The sequence below is a fragment of the Capricornis sumatraensis genome, chromosome 8 (assembly GCF_032405125.1).
Source record: "Capricornis sumatraensis isolate serow.1 chromosome 8, serow.2, whole genome shotgun sequence".
NCBI lineage: Eukaryota > Metazoa > Chordata > Mammalia > Artiodactyla > Bovidae > Capricornis > Capricornis sumatraensis.
This window is the reverse complement of record NC_091076.1, coordinates 23,156,689-23,178,674: the sequence shown is the minus strand read 5'-3', so window position 1 is coordinate 23,178,674 and position 21,986 is coordinate 23,156,689. Positions and strand designations below refer to the sequence as shown.

Genomic DNA, 21,986 nt, shown 5'->3' with positions numbered 1-21,986 from the left:
GAGAAATATTATTTTTCAAGTTTAACTGCATCAAGTAGTATACTAGGGTTAACAAAGACTACTTAAAATGATGAAAAACAGATTGATGCTAGAGAAGTTGATAGAAACAAGACTGTGAAGGGCAGCACTCACCATAGTACTTATTTTCAACACACATCTACACTGACTGCCATGTTATATTTTTTCATCTAATAATTTCTACAGACTAACAAGTTGGTAAAAATTTTGCAAATGTTAATAAAACCAGGAAAGAATGAAGCAGTAAATTGCAAAAGCTCTTGTTCACTGCTTTGGTTTTTGTGAGCAAATTTAAAACTATCTTTTTCATATAAATTCAACTACTGACACCAAAGCATACTTAGCACTATTCTATTAATTTATTACAGAATCTGCAATATTTGCCAAAGAGATAGATATCATTCCACATAGCAAAGACTAAGTAATAGTAATTTCTCTGTTTTCCTTAATGTTGCAATTACATAATTACAACTGTAAAAGCTAAGAGATGAGGGGAGAGGAAATGTTGAGAAAGCTCAGAAAGAGAAAGAAAAAAAAAGAATGCAAAAAAAAAAATAACGAAGGAAAGAAGGATGGAAGGAAGGAAGAGACTCTGAATTAAAGTAGAAAATGCATTCCACTTCCATGTGATTAAGGCCAAGATCCCGCCATGAAGAAACCCAAGTAAAATCAGCAGAACAATCCAGTCCTAAAAATTCCTCACACAAATTGTTGCTGCCCAAGAAAATACATTTCTTCTTAGAGTTTTCTTCATAGCAAATTTGACATCCTTACTGCATAGGCTATAGGTAATGGGGTTCAAGATGGGCCCAACATTTGTGTGAAAGACTGAAGTAATATTTCCCCAGTCCATAGACTCTGCATTAGAAGCTGAAAGGTACATGAATGCTGTTGCCCCGAAGAAAAGTGAAATAATTATTATATGGGAACATCATGTACTGAATCAAACTTTAGCTCTGCTCTTTATGGAGCTGACTGATGATAAAAGTGTAGATGAAAGTAGTGCTGATGAGCACCAAAATGTTCATCCTATTAGAAGACAGAATGCAAGCTCATTGCTGCAGGTACTGGTGGAGGAAAGCTGAAGCACAAGAAGAATATCACACAGATGGTGGTTGACAATATTGGGATCATGGAAGTTCAGTCTCGCCATACAAGGAATGTGGGCTCTTGTTCCCCTTGGCAATTTCCCATATATATTATTGTACAATTTAATGTATATGATATCTGATACAAGATCTAGCTATTTTGTACAAATGAGGCCCACCAGAGTATCTAATTCAACACACAGAAAAAGGTGAAAGTTGGTATCTTTTATTTTAATATTTACAGGAGTTTTCATTGTTAACTTTTTGAAAAAAAAAATTATTTTGTTAATGGTTTTTTCTTCTGTACTTACCCTGAGATTAGAAGAATACTCACATGAGTAATCTATGAATATTTTCTACTCCCTCCCTGTCCTCTACTCCTTAATCAACTTCAATCAGACTTCTGCTTCTATCATTTCCATAATATTAACTTCCAGAAAATATAGATCTCCAGTGCAGTTCAGTTCAGTTCATTTGCTCAGTCGTGTCTGACTCTTTGCGATCCCATGGACAGCAGCATGCCAGGCCTCCCTGTCCATCACTAACACCCAGAGTTTACTCAAACTCATGTTCATTAAGTCATTGATGCCATCCAAACATCTCATCCTCTGCCATCCCCTTCTTCTCCTGCCTTCAATCGTACCCAGCATCAGGGTCTTTTCAAATGAGTCAGCTCTTCCCATCAGGTGGCCAAAGTATTGGAATCTCAGCTTCAACATCAGTCCTTCCAGTGAATATTCAGTACTGACTTACTTTAGTATGGACTGATTGGATCTCCTTGCAGTCCAAGGGACTCTAAAGAGTCTTCTCCAACACCACATTTCAAAAGCATCAATTTTTAGGGACTTAGCTTTCTTTATAGTCCAACTTTCACACCCATACATGACTATTGGAAAAACCATAGGTTTAACTAGACAAACCTTTGTTGGCAAAGTAATGTCTCTGCTTTTTAATATGCTGTCTAAGTTGGTCATAATCTAGGAGCAAGGGCCTTTTAATTTCATGGCTTCAGTCATTGTCTGCATGATTTTGGAGCCCAAGAAAATAAAATCTGTCACAATTTCCCCATCTATTTGCCATGAAGTGATGGGACCGGAAGCCATAATCTTAGTTTTCTGAATGGTGAGCTTTAAGCCAACTTTTTCACTCTCCTCTTTCACTTTCAGCAAGAGGCTCATTAGTTCTTCTTTGCTTTCTGCCATAAGGGTGGTGTCATCTGCACATATGAGGTTACTGATATTTCTCCAGTCAATCTTGATTCCACTTGTGCTTCATCCAGTCCAGCATTTCTCATGATGTACTCTGCATATATGTTAAATAAGCTAGGTGACAATATGCAGCCTTGACATGCTCCTTTCCCGATTAGGAACCAGTCTGTTGTACCATGTCCAGTTCTAACTGTTGCTTCCTGACTTACATACAGATTTCTCAGGAGGCAGGTCAGGTGGTCTGGTATTCCCATCTCTTGAAGAATTTTCCAGAGTTTGTTGTGATCCACACAGTCAAAGGCTTTGGCACAGTCAATAAGCAGAGTGGATGTTTTTCTGGAACTCTCTAACTTTTTCAGTAATCCAATGGATGTTGCCAATTTGATCTCTGGTTTCTCTGCCTTTTCTGAATCCAGCCTGAAAACTTTAAGTTCACAGTTCATGTCCTGTTGAAGCCTGGCTTGGAGAATTTTGAGCATTACTTTGCTAGCGTGTGAAATGAATGCAATTGTGCAGTAGTTTGAGCATTCCTTGGCATTGCCTTTCTTTGGGATTGGAATGAAAACTAACCTTTTCCAGTCCTGTGGCCACTGCTGAGATTTCCAAATTTGCTGGCATATTGAGTGCAGCACTTTCACAGCATCATCTTTTAGGATTTGAAATAGCTCAACTTGAATTCCATAACCTCCACTAGCTTTGTTCCTAGTAATACTTCCTAAGGCCCATTTGACTTTGCATTCCAGGATGTCTGGCTCTAGGTGAGTGATCCCACCATCATTATTATATGGGTCCTGAAGATCTTTTCTGTATAGTTCTTCTGTGTATTTTGCAACAGCCCCACCCTTCAGCAGAAAATTGGATTAAAGATTTATTGACATGGCCCCACCCATTAGAACAAGATCAGGACCAAGAGACACCACAGAGACTGAGACAGAACTATGTTTGAGTGTCTCCTGAGGAGGTATGGTTCAGCAGTGGACTGCTGCAGGAGCAGCAGCTCTGGGTACGGAGGAACTGGGTATGGAATAAGTCCTTTTGGAGAAGGTCGCCATTAACCCCAGGGTAGAACCTCCAGAGAGGAGTTACCCCACTTCCAAGGTCAGGAGCAGTGGCCATGAGTAGATACCTCACATCCAAGGTAAGGAGCGGTGGCTGCACTTTGCTGGAGCAGCCATGAAAAGATACCCCACGTTCAAGATAATAGAAACCCAAGTAAGACAGTAGGCACTGAGAGAGGGCATCAGAGGGCAGACAGACTGAAACCACAATCACAGACAACTAGCCAATCTGATTACATGGACCACAGCCTTGTCTAACTCAGTGAAACTAAGCCACACCATGTGGGGCCACCCAAGACAGATGGGTCATTGTGGAGAGGTCTGACAGAATGTGGTCAACTGGAGAAGGGAATGCAAACCACTTCAGTATTCTTGCCTTGAGAACCCCATGAACTGTATGAAAAGGCAAAATGATAGGATACTTAATTCTCCAGGTTGATAGGTGTCCAAAATGCTACTGGAGAACAGTGGAGAAATAACTCCAGAAAAAGAATGAAGAGATAGACCCAAAGCAAAAATAACACCCAGTTGTGGATGGGACTGGTGATGGAAATAAAGTCCGATGCTATAAAGAGGAATATTCCATAGGAATCTGGAATGTTAGGTCCATGAATCAAGGCAAATTGGAAGTGGTCAAAGAGGAAATGGCAAGAGTGAACATTAACATTTGAGGAATCAATGAACTAAAATGGACTGGAATGGGTGACTTTAACTCAGATGACCATTATATCTACCACTAATGGCAAGAATCCCTTAGAAAAAATAGAGTAGCCATTATAGTCAACAAAAGAGTCTGAAATGCAGTACTTGGATGCAATCTCAAAAACGACAGAATGATCTCTGTTTGTTTCCAAGGCAAACCATTCAAAATCACAGTAATCCAAGTCTATGCCCCAACCAGTAAGGCTAAGAAGCTGAAGTTGAATGGTTCTATGAAGACCTACAAGACCTTTTAGAACTAACACCCAAAGAAGATGTCCTTTTCGTTATAGAGGACTGGAATGCGAAAGTAGGAAGTCAAGAAACACCTAGAGTAACAGGCAAATTTGGCCTTGGAAGATGGGATGAAGCAGGGCAAAGGCTACTAGAGTTTTGCCAAGAGAATGCACTGGTCATAACAAACACTCTCTTCCAACAACACAAGAGAAGACTCTACACGTGGACATCACCAGGTGGTCAATACTGAAATCAAATTGATTATATTATTTGCAGCCAAAGATGGAGAAGCTCTATACAGTCAGCAAAAACAAGACTGGGAGCTGACTGTGGCTCAGATCATGAACTCCTTATTGCCAAATTCAGACTTAAATTGAATAAAGTAGGGAAAACCACTAGACTATTCAGGTATGACCTAAATCAAAGCCCTTACTATAACACAGTGGAAGTGACAAATAGAGTCAAGGGATTAGATCTGATAGACAAAGTGCCTGAAGAAATATGGACAGAGATTCGCGGCATTGTATAGGAGGCAGTGATCAAGACCATCCCTAAGAAAAAGAAATGTAAAAAGGCAAAACGAGCAACTTATGCAGCTCAATTCCAGAAAAATAAACCACCCAATCAAAAAATGGGACAAAGAACTAAATAGACATTTCTCCAAAGAAGACATACAGATGGCTAACAAACACATGAAAAGATGCTCAACATCACTCATTATCAGAGAAATGCAAATCAAGACCACAATGAGGTACCACTTCACACCAGTCAGAATGGCTGCGATCCAAAAATCTGCAAGCAATAAATGCTGGAGAGGGTGTGGAGAAAAGGGAACCCTCCTACACTGTTGGTGGGAATGCAAACTAGTACAGCCACTATGGAGAACAGTGTGGAGATTCCTTAAAAATTTGCAAATAGAACTACCTTATGACCCAGCAATCCCACTGCTGGGCATACACACCGAGGAAACCAGAATTGAAAGAGACACATGTACCCCAATGTTCATCGCAGCACTGTTTATAATAGCCAGGACATGGAAACAACCTAGATGTCCATCAGCAGATGAATGGATAAGAAAGCAGTGGTACATATACACAATGGAGTATTACTCAGCCGTTAAAAAGAATTCATTTGAATCAGTTCTGATGAGATGGATGAAACTGGAGCCGATTATACAGAGTGAAGTAAGCCAGAAAGAAAAACACCAATACAGTATACTAACACATATATACGGAATCTAGAAAGATGGCAATGACGACCCTGTATGCAAGACAGGAAAAAAGACACAGCTGTGTATAACAGACTTTTGGACTCAGAAGGAGAGGGAGAGGGTGGGATGATTTTGGAGAATGGCATTCTATCATGTATACTATCATGTAAGAATTGAATCGCCAGTCCATGTCTCACGCAGGATACAGCATGCTTGGGGTTGGTGCATGGGGATGACCCACTGAGATGTTATGGGGAGGGAGGTGGGAGGGGGGTTCATGTTTGGGAACACATGTAAGAATTAAAGATTTTAAAATTAAAAAAAATAATAATAAAATAAAATAAAAAGAAAATAAAAGGCAAAACGATTGTCTGAAGAGGTCTTACAAATAGCTGAGAAAAGAAGAGATGCAAAAGGCAAAGGAGAAAAGTAAAGATATAGCCATTTGAATGCAGAGTTCCAAAGAATAGCAAGGAGAGATAAGAAAGCTTTCCTCCATGATCAATGAAAAGAAATAAAGGAAAAGAATAGAATGGGAAAGACTAGAGATCTCTTCAAGAAAATTAGAGATACCAGGGGAATTTTTCATGCAAAGATGGGCACAAAAAAGGACAGAAATGTTATGGACCTAACAAAAGCAGAAGATATTAAGAATAGGTGACCAGAATACACCCAGTGCAAAGGTCATCTAAACTCTATACAGCACTGAATACTACTAACTCCTCTTTCCTTCTTGAAATAACCTAATTAACTTTCTTGATACTGTGAAGTTGGTCATTATTAAAGTTTGTATGTGCCCACATATCTACCTGTTCAGACACAATTTTAGAGTCCCAGAATATTAGAAGTGGAAAGCTCTAAATCACCAGTTACCCAAACAGTAACATAGTCTTTTGGAAAGAATTTTAAAAGTGCATAATCTTGAGCCCTGATGACAGATATATTCCAATACAGTAGGTCTTGAAATGGGAAAGAAGATAATAATATCAATTATTATTCTGAGTGACTCTAACACATACCCAAGTTAAGAATGATTAATCCAGTTCAGTCCTATTGGCATATGAGTCAAGAAATTGAGAGACAGTGACTGCAAGATATTTTTAATGAATAGAACATGTTATCATCCAGCAAAGCCTCTTATTTTTCACATTATTAAACTGAGATTATAAAAATGAAATGCTACTACTATGTAGGGTCAAATCCAGGACTATACCTCATTTACTGTAGCTTGAATCCCAAGCAAATAAATAACTACCTTCACAAAAATCCTTTTAAATTGATATTATTATTTTTCTAATTTTGGAAATGAGGGAACAGATATTCTGAAATGCTAAGTAACTCTTTCAGAGTCACGTATTTAGCAAAAGACAGAACTGAAATTTAAACACTGGTAGTAAAAATTTAAACCAGAAACTGTGAGCTTGCTCACCCTAATGAGCTTCTAGGAGTCTGTCCAACTCATACCTTCATTTCCTGACTCTTAAATACACACAACAATCTACATAAAAATAAATCAATCTTTTTTTTCCATCATTGTGCATTAAGAAAAGCACCGTGGAAGTAAATTGTTACAAAACTCATTCTAGGAGGAAGTGGTAATAATTCTTAGAATGACTCACCTTCTCCCCAAATGGGCTTCCCTGGTGGCTCAGAGGTTAAAGCATCTGCCTGCAATGTGGGAGACTTCGGTTCGATCCCTGGGTTGGGAAGATCCCCTGGAGAAGGAAATGGCAACCCACTCCAGTATTCTTGCCTGGAGAATCCCATGGATGGAGGAACCTGGTGGGCTACTGTCCACGGGGTCGCAAAGAGTCGGGCACGACTGAACGACTTCACTTTCACTTTCTCCCCAAATATCTCTTTATGACTCAAAGTTTAACAAATAGAAGGATTCACTTATTACAGACATAATTACTGAGCCTTTACTAAACACCCAACACTATGTTAAGCCCTAGAGATATAACCAGGGAAGACCTAGAGATATTTCTGATAAGACACCCAAGCTGCCTTCCCTCACAGGGAAGACAGTTAATCAGATGATTAGTGAAGCATGTGAAAATTGTTCTCATTACTTCATGTCAGGCCTGACTGCTACACTCTGGGAATTAAAAAAAAAAAAAAAAAAAGAGCACCTAAACTACAAGGTGGGTTAGACAGGTTTCCATTCAACTAATACCTAAAATATCAACAGAAAACAAAGTGGGTTATAAAGATAACAAGAGCATGCTAGAAAAAGGAAAGCAAATAGAATGTAACCAGGGAGGAAGCCTCATCATTCAGTGAGCAAAATGAGTTTTCATGGAAAGGTAGGGAAAAGAAAATAAGAGAAACCCTTTATGTTCTCAATAAGTTATCATATGATTCTCTTCCCAGTTTTGAAAATCCAAGTTAAATAAACGTATGTCTTACCTAACATATTCCTTTGTATTGAACTGAAATTTTTCCTACAAATAAATATCCCATAATTTTCTTATCATTAAATACATAGAGTTAGATTGAACATTTAGAAAGGAAAGAAATTTCAGTACAGTGGAATATATGCCACAACAGCGTAAACATATACCTGAAGGTCATCTACCCATCTTTCTGTCTGGGAAAGACCTCCTGGAGTTCTGGATAACCTAGTACCTGAAGGATAGACAGGCTGCATAAGACAAAGGACTCTTTCTCTGTACATGAATGTGTTCCAGGCTAAGAGAAGAGCTTGTAGAAAAGTATGCAAAGGAACAAGGGTTTATTTAATTTGGGAAAGTTCAGTATAACTTTAGCAGAGTGCTGGGAAGAAGCAGGGAGGAAGGAGCTGTAGTGACAGTAGATCAGACTAGAGAGGTGAACAGGGTTCAGACAGAAAGATCCTTGTTTGGTCTACTGTGGAAATTTGGTTTTACCTTGAAAGAAATTCCATTGAACAGAGTAAACCAGGATAAATGTGATCGTATTGGAAGCATTCCAGTTGCAGTGTGGAGAATGGTTATTAAAGAGGAAAACAGGAAAGGGAGAAACCAGTTGGAAGGCTGATGTCTGGATAGAAAGGATGAGAAATGTTCACGAGAAGAACAAAAATTATTAGCACTTGATAAATTCGGTGTGGAGGACAAGTAAAGAGAAGGGGATCAAGAAAGAAACCTATGGGATTTGAGCAGTTAAATAGAGGATGGCGCCATTCACAATGACAGCAAAAGAAGAGAAGGCTTGATGGTGTTTCTGTGATTACAGTGGTTCTTACAAGATAACTTCAGATGCTTATAGAGCATTCAAACAGAGATATTAGGAAGTTAAACAGGTTTAAAATTCAAATGTGAGTTCTATCTGTTTTCTGTGTAGAAATTTTCCATAATCAGAACATTCTTATCTTCTATGAACTAGTCAACTTACTTTCAAAAGGTGTGAATATTCTTGCTGATTTTTAAGAAGATAACACTGGGAGGGAAGATGCAGATATAAAAAGAAGAGAAAGGAGGAAGAAATACATTTCACAACTATGAGACCCCTGATTCTTTGCTACAAATATTAAGTTGCATCAATTTCTTCCCAATAATCCTATAAAGTAACAGGATGCCCATATTTTGCAGTGTTCAACTCAAACCTTCTATGTCAAAGTCTTTCTTTTATACCTCTTTCAATTATACATCACTTCTTCCTATGTGAAAGAACTCTATACAGAAACAAAAATGATTTTGAAAGAAACCTGTATTCTATCATAGTAATTAATACTGCTCCAGCTCAGAAAGATATTTTTCTACTCAAGGTTTTTTTCAGGCCAACTTTAACCTCCTTGTTTCTGAAGCTGTGGATCAGAGGCTTAAGTGTGGGCACCACAATGGTATAGAATACGGTGGACACTTTGTTCTGGTTCATGGACAAAACAAAGGATGAAGATACATGAATGCCTCTGACCCAAAGGAAACTGAAACAACAATTATATGTAAGGCACAAGTACTGAAGGCTTTGGAACTTCCTTCTGTGGAACTGATGTGGAGGATACTGGAAAGGATAAAAACATATGAGACAATGATGATGAGACCAGGCACAACAACATCAAAGCCAACAATGATGAGAACCACCAGTTCACTGATGTGAGTGTTGGTGCAGGAGAGCTCAAAGAGAGGGAGGATGTCACACATGTAGTGGTTGATGGCATTGGCATCACAGAAGGTCAACTTCAACATGCATCCTGTGTGGATCCAGGCAGCAATAAAGGCCCCCAAGTATAAAATCACAGCCATTAGAGAGCAGACTTGAGGGGACATGGTGACCTTATACAGCAGGGGCTTGCAGATGGCCACATAGCAATCGTAGGCCATCATTGTCAGTACATAGCACTCTGCACTGACAAAGAAGCAGTATAAAAACTGCTGAGTCATACATCCTGTATAGGAGATGGTGCTCCTCTTCGGCATAAAGTTTACCAACAGCTTGAGGGTGATGACAGAGGAGTAACAGAGACTAATATGGAATAAATTTAAAAGAAACTAGTACATAAGAGTATGGAGGTGAGAAGTCAGTCTACTTATAGTGACCAAGCCCAGGTTTCGTGCCATGGTGATGATGTAAATTCCCAAGAAGAGGAAGAACAGGGGCTCCTGGATCTCTGAATGTTCAGTTAAACCCACAAGGATAAACTCAGTGACCAATGACCTGTTTCCAATATCCATTCTCTTCCAGTGAGATCTGAAAGATAGGTGAATAGAGTCATATTTGAGGCAGAACCCAGATTCCCCAGGCAATCCCATGCCCAGTCCATTCTGGAGCCAAAAAGCCCAAAGACTCTGCCAAGGCTTAACTATTTTACAGAAATAAATAATTAATAAATGGATCTGGCTCTGCTCATACCGGGAAAGACAAGTGCCTTGGGGGGGGCATCAGCACAGTAATACTGGGAGAATGTTAAGAGTGCAAGAGAATGTAAGAAGAGCATGCATTTCTCACCATTTCTCCCCTCAACTTGTTACTAACAGTTTTTATTCCTTCACCTGCTGAAGTTTGTATTTGTTAATATTTTCTCACCACACTTCATCTACCCTGTGCCAGCTACCAATCCAGACTGGACACTGTGTAGGGGGTGATCATAATCACAAGTCCACAGCAGAGTTGGGAAAACAGAGAGTCAGAGAGAACCTATGGTTTCTCAAGCATACACAACAAGGAAGTCATTAAGTCAGGCCTAGAACCTGGGTCTCCTGCATAAGAATTCCCTAAAGGGCACAAAGCTTAGAAACACTGCAAACCCACTGATCTCAGCACTACCTTTAATTTCTAATTTCCTCCCCTACAGACCTGTTAGTCAACTCTACCTGAGGGCCAGAACTGGGGGAAGCAGAAAAATCTGTTACTTTCCAATGGCTATGGGTTATGAAAGATGTAAAAACAAAAAGGATTCAATGCTCACTTTTCTTTGCCTAAAGGCATCAGAACTGTCTGTAGTTTCTCCTCCACCTTGGCTCTCCAAACAGGAAGTGATCTGCTGCAGGAGGCAGCAGAACTGAACTCACCCCGTCTCCTCCATCCCTGTGGAGGGGCTCAGAGCATTTATAAGTCCCAGCATTTCTTTTGTTCTGAGAGTCAGTCAGATGAAGATCATGATTTTTAATTAAGGTTTTGCCCAGAAAGTGAAAGTGAAGTCGCTCAGTCATGTCCGACTCTTCGCGACCCCGTGGACAGTAGCCCACCAGATTCCTCCGTCCATGGGATTCTCCAGGCAAGAATACTGGAGTGGTTTGTCATTTCCTTCTCCAGGGGATCTTCCCGACCCAGGGATCGAACCCAGGTCTCCCACATTGCAGGCAGACGCTTTAACCTCTGAGCCACCAGGGAAGCCCAAGAAGTAATCATTAAACCACAAAAAGGACTCCAAACAGCATTCTTTGTTTTCAGCATAATAATATGTATTTTATTCTGAGCTTCAAGTCAAGGTCTCAGGGACTTGATAAAGAGATTTTTCAGGAGCCTCTGCATAGTGCAAATTCTTGAGCAAATACAGATTTATGAAATCATTTACACAGTATGAAGATAATTTAACCCTGGTGTCTTTGGAAGCTCAATATTTCACTCAAAATTTCACATTAAAGATTGTACGTTCTCCCAGTTAAAAATATTTTCTCTTCCCTTGTCTTTCTTCTCGTGTTTCTTTGACGTTTAGGTATACTTGCTAACATATAGCTAATGATATTTTTAAAATCTATAAAAATATGACATGCACATGCACGTCTTTCCACACATACATGTTTTTAACATTATGGCATACGTGACCATACAATGCATATTTTATATTTGTAAAGCATATCATTTCTTTTTCCTCAGTAGTCTCCTTCTTACATGATCTCCTGTCCATCCATCTCCCTTAATTATCCATGTTTATAACCAAGAACACCCTCTATATCTTCCTACTCACTGATATAAAAAGTAATTACAAAGACTTTACAATTGATTATAAACTTCATATTTTGACCTGTTGCTGTTTTCATCTAACAGAATTTTACTAAAATGTTTCCAAAAGTCTATGTTATGGATATATCCTAATATATCAAACCATTCCCCATTGATAGAGATCCATAATTTCTATCCAACAGCAATGCTAAAATATTCAGCATTGTACTTACACTTGATATTCCAATACATTTATTTTAATGGGATAAATTCCAGAGTATCTCCCATGGACCCTCTCTTCAAGTTCAATTCATCAGCTAGAGTGGCTCACAGAACACAGGAAAAGTTTACTCAGAGTTACCAGCTTATTATAAAATGACCTGATATAGGATACAGATTTGGAGAAGGAAATGGCACTCCAGTGTTCTTGCCTGGAGAATCTCAGGGATGGGGGAGCCTGATGGGCTGCCGTCTATGGGGTCGCACAGAGTTAGACACAACTGAAGTGACTTAGCAGTAGCAGCAGGATACAGATGAATATCTGGATAGAAGAGCTGAACAGGACAAGGTCTGCAGAAAGAATTTGGAGCTTCCCTGCCCTCCTCAGGTACAGCTCTCCCAGCATCTCCACACTTTCACCAAGAAGCTCTTGGGATCCCATCAATTTGAGGTTTTATGGAGGCTTCATTGCACAGGAATGATTGATTAAATCATTGGCCATTGGTGATTGAACCCAATCATCAGCCCCTCTCCCCTCCATGGAATTCTAGAAGTTCTAGAAAGAGACTGGAAGCTCTAAACCCCTAATAACAAGGTTGGTTCTTCTGGCAACCAGCCTCATCCTTAGATGAGGCCCCAAAGTCACCTCATTAACATTACCAAGTATACCTTTATCTTTTCATCCCTTGAATTGCAAGGGTTTTTGGAGCTCTTTGCCACAAGTGGGGTGGGAGACCAGATATATTCAATACATTTTATATTATAAATTTGACAATAATAGGTATTAATCTAATGTATGTCACCAATATTAAACTATATATTTTTCTTATCTACTATTAGTCTCCTGCTTTGCTTAAGGTATCTCTTTCCAAACAAAAGTTTTTAAACATCATGTAAAATAAAATATGATTATTTTTATATTCATAATACATGCATAATTACACTATATATCACAGCTCTGATACAACCACTTAAATTTGAGAAAATTTTATTTCTATTTTTATTACTACAAAGAAAGTCCTCCTGACAAAATCCTTGATTCATCCATTGCCTCGTACAGTCTATTCCCAACACATTAGACTTCATATGGTCAGAACCAAGCATTCTCTTTGTAATCCAAGAAAATAGTCTATGAGAATTAAGTAACTTCCCTTGTCACAAAGCAAAAGCCATAAATGTAAAAGAGTGAGAGCTTTATCCTCTTAGAGGAAACTTCCTGACTGATATGACTTGAGCCCACTCATGTTTTGGAACATTCTCTGATCCCTCTCCAACAGATCCCCTGGGATCACTTGAGTTTCAGAACTACACAAAATGAGAAAGACTAGGCATACATTAGGTTCCCCAATTTTCATCTCAAAACAAGGAATGAGTATTGTACACTGAATTAGGTATGTAAGTTGAATTCAGAAACTCACACTTCTTAGTTCAGAAAACCACAGAGCTGGTTCCTTTATCATTGATTGTCACTCTGTTGATATTGGAAATGTAATTTCAGGTTCTTGAGGCTTGATTTCCTTGATTCTAAGAGGAGACAACCTAGACATATGCTGAGGAAATGTTTATGATCTAGTGTAATTTCTGATTATGTTGTCCTTTCAAGCAGTAGAAAAAGTCAAAGCCTTTAATTATCACACTTGCTAGTAATTAGACACAGAAGGATTTAATGTGAGTATAATGACATAATGCTGTTGGTTAAAAACTAGGTAGAAGCTTTCTAAGTCTCTTCCCTGAAGTGTAGATTATATATATATATATATATATATATATATATATATGGAATAAGGAAATTAAGATCTCTTTGTGTTATCTGTCTTTAATTCTTATGGACCTACTGTTTTAATAATTTTTGGTTTACTCTCGGGCCTGTGCCTCCCTCAGGTAGATCCAAAGTGAATTGCCACCTCTTCATTATCTTCACCTCTGAAGGGAAATCTAGGACACTGCTTCACTCCCTCTCTATGCCCATTTCCTAAATGAACATATTTCTGTAAGAGTCTTACTTCCAGGTCTGTTTATTTCTTTATCTGAAATTTTTCAAATGTTGCAATTTTCAAGTTTTACAACAATATGTTCCATATTATACCCGTAAGCATCCTAACTTGATTCCCTTCCTTTTAGTAAGGGCCAAACAGTGACTGCAACCATGAAATTAAAAGACAGGAACGTTATGACCAACCTAGATAGCATATTGATAACCAGAGACATTACTTTGCCAACAAACGTCCGTCTCATCAAGGCTATGGTTTTTCCAGTGGTCATGTATGGATGTGAGAGTTGGACAGTGAAGAAAGCTGAGCACCGAAGAATTGAAGCTTTTGAGCTGTGGTGTTGGAGAAGCTTCTTGAGAGTTCCTTAGACTGCAAGGAGACCCAACCAATCCATTCTGAAGGAGATCACTCCTGGGTGTTCTTTGAAAGGACTGATGCTAAAGCTGAAACTCCAATACTTTGGCCACCTCATGTGAAGAGCTGACTCATTGGAAAAGACTCTGATGATGGGAGAGATTGGGGGCAGGAGAAGAAGGGGACGACAGAGGATGAGATGGCTGGATGGCATCACTGACTTGATGGACATGAGTTTGAGTGAACTCCAAGAGTTGGTGATGGACAGGGAGGCCTGGCATGCTGCAATTCATGGGGTCGCAAAGAGTCTGACACAACTGAGCAATGGAACTGAACTGAACTGAAACAGACACTTGGTGGCAGATGGTAAAGAATCTCCTGCAATGCAGGAGATGTAGGTTCGATCCTTAAATTGGGAAGATCTCCGGAGGAAGCATGATAACCCACTCCAGTATTCTTGCCTGGAGAATCCCATGGACAGAGGAGCCTGGCAGGGTATAGTCCATGGGATCGGAAAGAGTCAGACATGACTAAGTGACTAACATGAAGAAACACATAGAGCTTGAGTTGATAATTAAAGTGAGAACTAGGTTATTTCTTCTAAAACTTTGCCAAACACAATGTTTACAATGGTATTCCAATTTTAAAATTACTTTTCCTTAAATAATCTGAAAGAATGAAACCTAATATTAAAGAAAGCTTATTGTTTCTAAAAATGAAATATTCGATTTTTATTTTGAGGTTTCTCAAATGAAAGATTTTTGACCAACTTTTAACACAATTTTGGCACCTCAAAAAGTGATAAAATATATAATGGAACAGATGGGCCTCTGCAATGCCTGCAAACATTCCCAAATTGTGTAATTATTATCTGCTTATTTTGATATACTTTAGAGGCAGAAGTATACTAAGATTCAGTTCAGTTCAGTCACTCAGTCCTGTCCGACTCTTTGCGACCCCATGAATCGCAGCACGCCAGGCCTCCCTGTCCATCACCATCTCCCGGAGTTCACTCAGACTCATGTCCATCGAGTCCTTGATGCCATCCAGCCATCTCATCCTCGGTCGTCCCCTTCTCCTCCTGCCCCCAATCCCTCCCAGCATCAGAGTCTTTTCCAATGAGTCAGCTCTTCACATGAGGTGGCCAAAGTACTGGAGTTTCAGCTTTAGCATCATTCCTTCCAAAGAAATCCCAGGGTTGATCTCCTTCAGAATGGACTGATTGGATCTCCTTGCAGTCCAAGGGACTCTCAAGAGTCTTCTCCAACACCACAGTTCAAAAGCATCAATTCTTCAGCGCTCAGCCTTCTTCACAGTCCAACTCTCACATCCATACATGACCACAGAAAAAACCATAGCCTTGACTAGATGGACCTTAGTCGGCAAAGTAATGTCTCTGCTTTTGAATATACTATCTAGGTTGGTCATAACTTTTCTTCCAAGGAGTAAGCATCTTTTAATTTCCTGGCTGCAATCACCATCTGCAGTGATTTGGGAGCCAAAAAAAAATACAGTCTGACACTGTTTCCACTGTTTCCCCATCTATTTCCCATGAAGTGATGGGACCGGATGCCATGATCTTAGTTTTCTGAATGTTGAGCTCTAAGCCAACTTTTTCACTCTCCTCTTTCACTTTCATAAAGAGGCTTTTTAGCTCCTCTTCACTTTCTGCCATAAGGGTGGTGTCATCTGCATATCTGAGGTTATTGATATTTCTCCCGGCAATCTTGATTCCAGCTTGTGTTTCTTCCAGTCCAGCGTTTCTCATGATGTACTCTGCATAGAAGTTCAATAAGCAGGGTGACGTACTCCTTTCCCTGTTTGGAACCAGTCTGTTGTTCCATGTCCAGTTCTAACTGTTGCTTCCTGACCTGCATACAGATTTCTCAAGAGGCAGGTTAGGTGGTCTGGTATTCCCATCTCTTTCAGAATTTTCCACAGCTTATTGTGATCCACACAGTCAAAGGCTTTAGCATAGTCAATAAAGCAGAAATAGATGTTTTTCTGGAACTCACTTGCTTTTTCCTTGATCCAGCAGATGTTGGAAATTTGATCTCTCATTCCTCTGCCTTTTCTATAACCAGCTTGAACGTCAGGGAGTTCACAGTTCACATATTGCTGAAGCCTGGCTTGGAGAATTTTGAGCATTACTTTACTAGCATGTGAGATGAGTGCAATTGTGTGGTAGTTTGAGCATTCTTTTGCATACTAAGATTAGTGAACTTAAAATCAGGAAGCTAAATTTGGTCTAGACTTTTTCATTGAAAAGATATATAACTGCAAATAGGGCAATAATGACATTAAACTTTATTCTCCCAAACAGGCAATAAATATATATTGACAATCCATTATGTACAGGACTGGGTGTGCAAAGGTAAGAAAACCCTTTTCTAAATGAAGCATAATGTAAAGTGTTTACAGATACAAAATGGGATATACTAAACAATCATTATAGAATCTTCCATCTCAGGCATTAAAGGAGAAATAAAGTGAAGGCTAGAAAGACAGGAAAATCAAACATTGTCTGATTCATGCTTCCAATGGCAAGAGGCAGATAAGACATCTCCAATGACATTGTCAGTCATTCCCTGCTTTCATCATCTATAGAACAGTCTTCTATTTCCAGACAGAAAAACATTCAAAATGGTAAAGAAAAAAAAAAAAAAACAGAAATAATACTTTTCTTCTTACTAGTATTAATAAGTGGGAAAAGAGGAAAGGGAATTGTGCAAACAGTGAGGAAAGAGAAGACCTACTCTCCAAAAAACTGAAAATAAGAAAAGATTCAAATTTTCTTCAACATGGTGAGAAAGAAAAAAGATTGTCAATAAAATTATTTTAAACACAGAAAATTTCTGCTCTGTGACTAATTGCACAGAACTATAGTTTCTAATTAAATTTGTCTTCTACTCAGAGTTTTTCTCAGAGCAGTTTTCACATCTTTATTTCTCAAGCTGTAGATTAAAGGATTCATCATGGCAACCACATTGGTGTAAAAGAGAGAAGAGATCTTTCTCTCATTCATAGACCCAGCAGAAGATGGTTTGAGATACATAAATATACATGATCCAAAGAACAGAGAAACAGCAATGATGTGGGAACTGCAAGTATTGAAGGCTTTGAACCTGCCCTGTGTGGAGCGTATGCGGAGGATGTTGGTGAGGATGAGGCCATAAGAGACAATGATGGTGAGATTAGGTACAATGATGTTAATACCTGCCACAATGAAAAGTTCTAGCTCATTGATATAGGTACTTGTGCAGGAGAGCTGGAACAGAGGAAGGATGTCACAGAAATAATGGTTGATGGTGTTTGCATCACAGAAGGTCAGTCTCAGCATGCATCCAGTGTGAGCCATGGCACAAGAAAATGCCACCAAGTAGGAACCAAGTATAAGGCTGGAACACACTTTAGGGGACATAACAACATTATACAAAAGTGGGTTGCAGATGGCCACATAGCGATCATAGGCCATTGATGTCAGCACATAGATTTCAGAAATACAGAAAAAGCAGAAAAAGTAAAGCTGAGTCATGCACCCCAAGTAAGAAATAATATTCTTCTCTGATGTGAAATTAATCAGCATTTTGGGTGTAAACACAGAAGAATAACAGAGATCTATGAAGGACAAGTTAAAGAGGAAAAAGTACATGGGGGTGTGTAGGTGTGAGTTTACCCCAATTAGAATTATCAATCCCAAATTCCCCATCAGAGTGACCAGATACATTACTAGAAACAGGAGAAACAGGGGGAGTTGGAAATCTGGTTGGTCTGTTAATCCCAACAGAATGAATTCAGTCACAAAAGAGTCATTTCCAGGAGCCATTCTTCTCTAAGGGAATCTGTGGACTTAGGAGAAAATAGTAACATTAGAAAACACCTCAGTTCTTGCCATAATATTTCATCCTACAATGGAGTGTATACACTGGCAATGCATGAACTTAGACCTTACCTAGATGTGTGAAATTTACCTTTACCATTATCCTGATACAGAGTGAAATGGACTTTCACTTTATCAGAGCTTTTATAAGCTAATATAGCAAAGACATCACAAACTTAGTCTATAGTGCGAAGACCACAGGCAATGATGACGCTGGAAACACTAAGGGAGAAGAACTGTTGACCAGGATGTTTCCTCACTCACCTGAACTCTTCCCTCACCAGGAAAATCGGAGGCAGTGTTCCTAGCAAGCTGGCGCTAGCTTCTAATGTAGATTAGTCTTCACTGGTAGGAACTAAGAACACACTAATACAAAATGAAGGCACCAGAATCCTCATCTGGTTAAGTTACTTCCCCTGCCAGAGAGTAAAAGCTACAAAAGTAGAAGACTGAGAGTTCCACCTACTTAGAGGAGACTTCTTGATTGATATACTCTTTGAACCCCTGAATAACTCTGAATATTCTCTGACCAATCCCCTGAAGAGATTTTCCCACAAGCTTCACTTGAGTCTCAGAACTACACAAAATGGGAAAGAATGGACATATTTAGGTCCCTGGATTTTTGTCTCAAAACAAGGATTATATGTAGTCAATTGAATTCAGAAACTTACCCCCCTTAGTTCAGAAAATTCAGGGCTGGCTCTCTTACCAGTGGTCTCTACCCAGTTGATCCTGGAAATGCATTTTCAGATTCTTGAGGCTTAATTCCTTTGATTCTAAGGGAGACAGCCTGACTTAAATCGACATATTCCTTGGAAATTTTTCTTAACTAATATAATATCTGATAATTATTTTCAGTCCTTTCAAGCAGCAGAGGAAAAAAAAGGCTTTTTATTGTTACACTTGCTACCTGATTAGACACAGAAGATTTAATGTGTGTGTAATGATGTGATGTATTTGGTTAAAAATAGGCTAGAAGCTTGTTCAGTCTTTTCCCCAGGGTGTAGATTATATGTATACATGGGAATAAGGCAATTATATATCTTGGATTGTGACCTGTCTTTTGTTTCTTGGGGGCTCACTACTTTACTTCTTTTCATTTTAGGTATTGTACATTCCTCAGTGTATCTGATGGAGAAGGCAATGGCACTCCACTCCAATACTCTTGCCTGGAAAATCCCATGGGTGGAGGAGCCATGTAGGCTGCAGTCCATGGGGTCGCTGAGTCGGACACCACTGAGAGACTTCACTTTCACTTTTCACCTTCTTGCATTAGAGAAGGAAATGGCAACCCACTCCAGTGTTCTTGCCTGGAGAATCCCAGGGACGGGGGAGCCTGGTGGGCTCCCGTCTATGGGGTCGCACAGAGTCGGACACAACAGAAGTGACTTAGCAGTAGCAGCAGTGTATCTGAAGTAAATTCTCATCTCCTCATTACTTTCACCTCTAAGGAAGAACTTAATTATTTCATTCTCTCTTTACTCCCATTTCCCCAATGTGCATATTCTCTGTAAGGCTCCTATTTCCAGGTTTCCTTATTTCTTTATCTGAAAATTTTCAAGTGTTGCAGCAACTCATTTCAGTTCTTCTCTCTCTAGAATATCTCTGAAATAATTTGCAACGTTGTATACTCCTTCTATGGTGCTTCCCCAGTAGCTCAGTGGGAAAGAAACTGCCTGCCAATGAAAGAGACACAGGTTTGATCCCTGGATCAGGAAGATCTCCTGGAGAAGGAAATGGCAACCTCTTCCAGTATTCTTACCTGGAAATCGCATGAACAGAGGAACGTGGTGGTTTATAGTCCATGGTATCACAAAGAGTCGGACACAACTTAGCAACTCAACAATATATTTCTTCTATAGTTTATACCTTTAAAAATCTTACTTGAAATTTCTACCTCATTTTCCCAATGGATCATTTTCTATAACATTTCAATAACTGAGATTATCAAATTCTCATCACAGAAAAGAATAGGGGCTATGGAGTTAGAGACAGTGTTGTGGACCTTAAATTCCTACTTACAAACTATAATTCTTTGGGCAAGTGACTTCTCTTTCTGTTCCATCCTGTAAAATAGTGGTGATAGAGACAGTTTCTGTTTCATTGGTCTTCTGTGTTGATTTAATGGAAAAAGCCTCAGTGAACTGGTTAAGAAAGTACTTGAAATATGGTAAATAGTCAGTAAATGTCAGCTGTCATTATCTATGCTCATAAATTCCACTAGGTTCTCCACCATAACACTCATCAGAACTTTTTGCCACTTGAATACCTGTGTTCATCTAGAAACTGTAAATTCTATAAGGAAAAACATTTCTTCTCTTTTGTTTACTATATGGTTCCCAGATCTAAGACAATGCAGAGTACATAGAAGAAACTCAATAAATATTTCTGAAAATCATATTATTTTTCTCTAAGATCCATCAGAACATATTCAACATTTCTCTAACACCAAATCACAACATATACAACCACAATGACCTCCACCCATGTCCTTTAGCCACCTCACAACTTCTGGCTTTTGATGTTTGAACTGAACTACTGTAATACTGAACTTCAATGGCTTCTAATGATTATTTTAGAATTTTCCAACATATTCACTCTTATTTAGCCATAAGCATTGTCATTAAGCTCACTCTTATTTAGCTATATACACCGAAGTCTGAAATCATTGCTCTCTCTCAAGTACCTTCAACGATTTGTCATTACCCACTTGAAAATTCAAGCAATGTCATAAAAATATACTTCTCAAAATTATGATAAAATATTGGCTAAAACTAAATAAGAAATTGAATCAGAGTTATCTTTGATGAGAAGCCGTGAAAAGACCAATTTGATTTATGAAGTCTTTTGAACGAATTAACTATTGTACAAAATTTAACCTTCTCAAAACCATATTAAAGGAAATGAGAGAATGTTTACTTTCCTGAGATAATGCAATTGCTTTGGGGAGTTCAATCTATTTTATTTTTTAATATAAATTTATTTATTTTAATTTATATATGTGTGTGTGTTTGTATGTGAAAAATAAACATTTATAAGTCTATATTTATACACAAATTGCTTACATTTAGTGGAAAGAGGGGAAAGATTATCGTTTGACAATATAAGAGGCTTCTCTTATTAATAGGAAAGCATCAAATTCTCAAAAAACATAGTTCCCCACACACAAAACAGTCACTTGTGCTACCAAAATTAAGTGATTCCTTTTTTCATAACAAGTCCAAAGAGGGAGATGGAAAAGACTAATAGGAAATGAATTTCTAATGAATGAAAATTAAGAGTATGGCATCTAAAATTTGGAGGTTTTCTGAAATTTTTCATAGCTCCCTACTTCTTACTTAGAATCTCTCTAATATATTGTATAATATTTAAATCGACTAGTCAACTAAATTAGGTAAGAGAAAATATGATACATGATATAGCAATTTGAAAAAGAATCCAATGTAAAGAAAAAATTACTAATTATATGAACAGAGGCTAGAAATACCCCCAGGAAACTTCACAAATGCTTATAATATTAATTTTAAATAAGAGACACTAGATTCTCTTCAGGGAAATACTTGTACTAGTCCTGACTCTCCATCTCAAAGAAATCTTGACTATACACAGTAAAGATTCCAGTGGAAGCTACGATGTAGTAAGAGCTGACTAAGCGGAC

General features: G+C 38.6%; 1 protein-coding gene and 1 pseudogene across 2 annotated transcripts; both read right to left on the bottom strand.

The window, feature by feature from the left end:
* Positions 1-9,241: 9,241 nt before the first annotated feature.
* On the bottom strand, positions 9,242-10,173 carry LOC138083478 (olfactory receptor 8B3-like; annotated as a pseudogene).
* Positions 10,174-17,341: 7,168 nt separating this feature from the next.
* LOC138084163 (olfactory receptor 8B3-like) lies at positions 17,342-21,221 on the bottom strand. 2 transcript variants are annotated; one of them, XM_068978297.1, is made up of 2 exons: positions 21,208-21,221; positions 17,342-18,275 (listed from the first exon to the last, which is right to left on the bottom strand). In XM_068978297.1, exons 1-2 carry the CDS (start codon positions 21,219-21,221, stop codon positions 17,342-17,344), a joined length of 948 nt encoding a protein of 315 aa, XP_068834398.1. The 2 variants fall into 2 exon arrangements, with proteins under 2 accessions (XP_068834398.1, XP_068834397.1); XM_068978296.1 differs by lacking the exon at positions 21,208-21,221 and adding an exon at positions 18,715-18,726 and having other exon boundaries at positions 17,342-18,280.
* Positions 21,222-21,986: the final 765 nt, after the last annotated feature.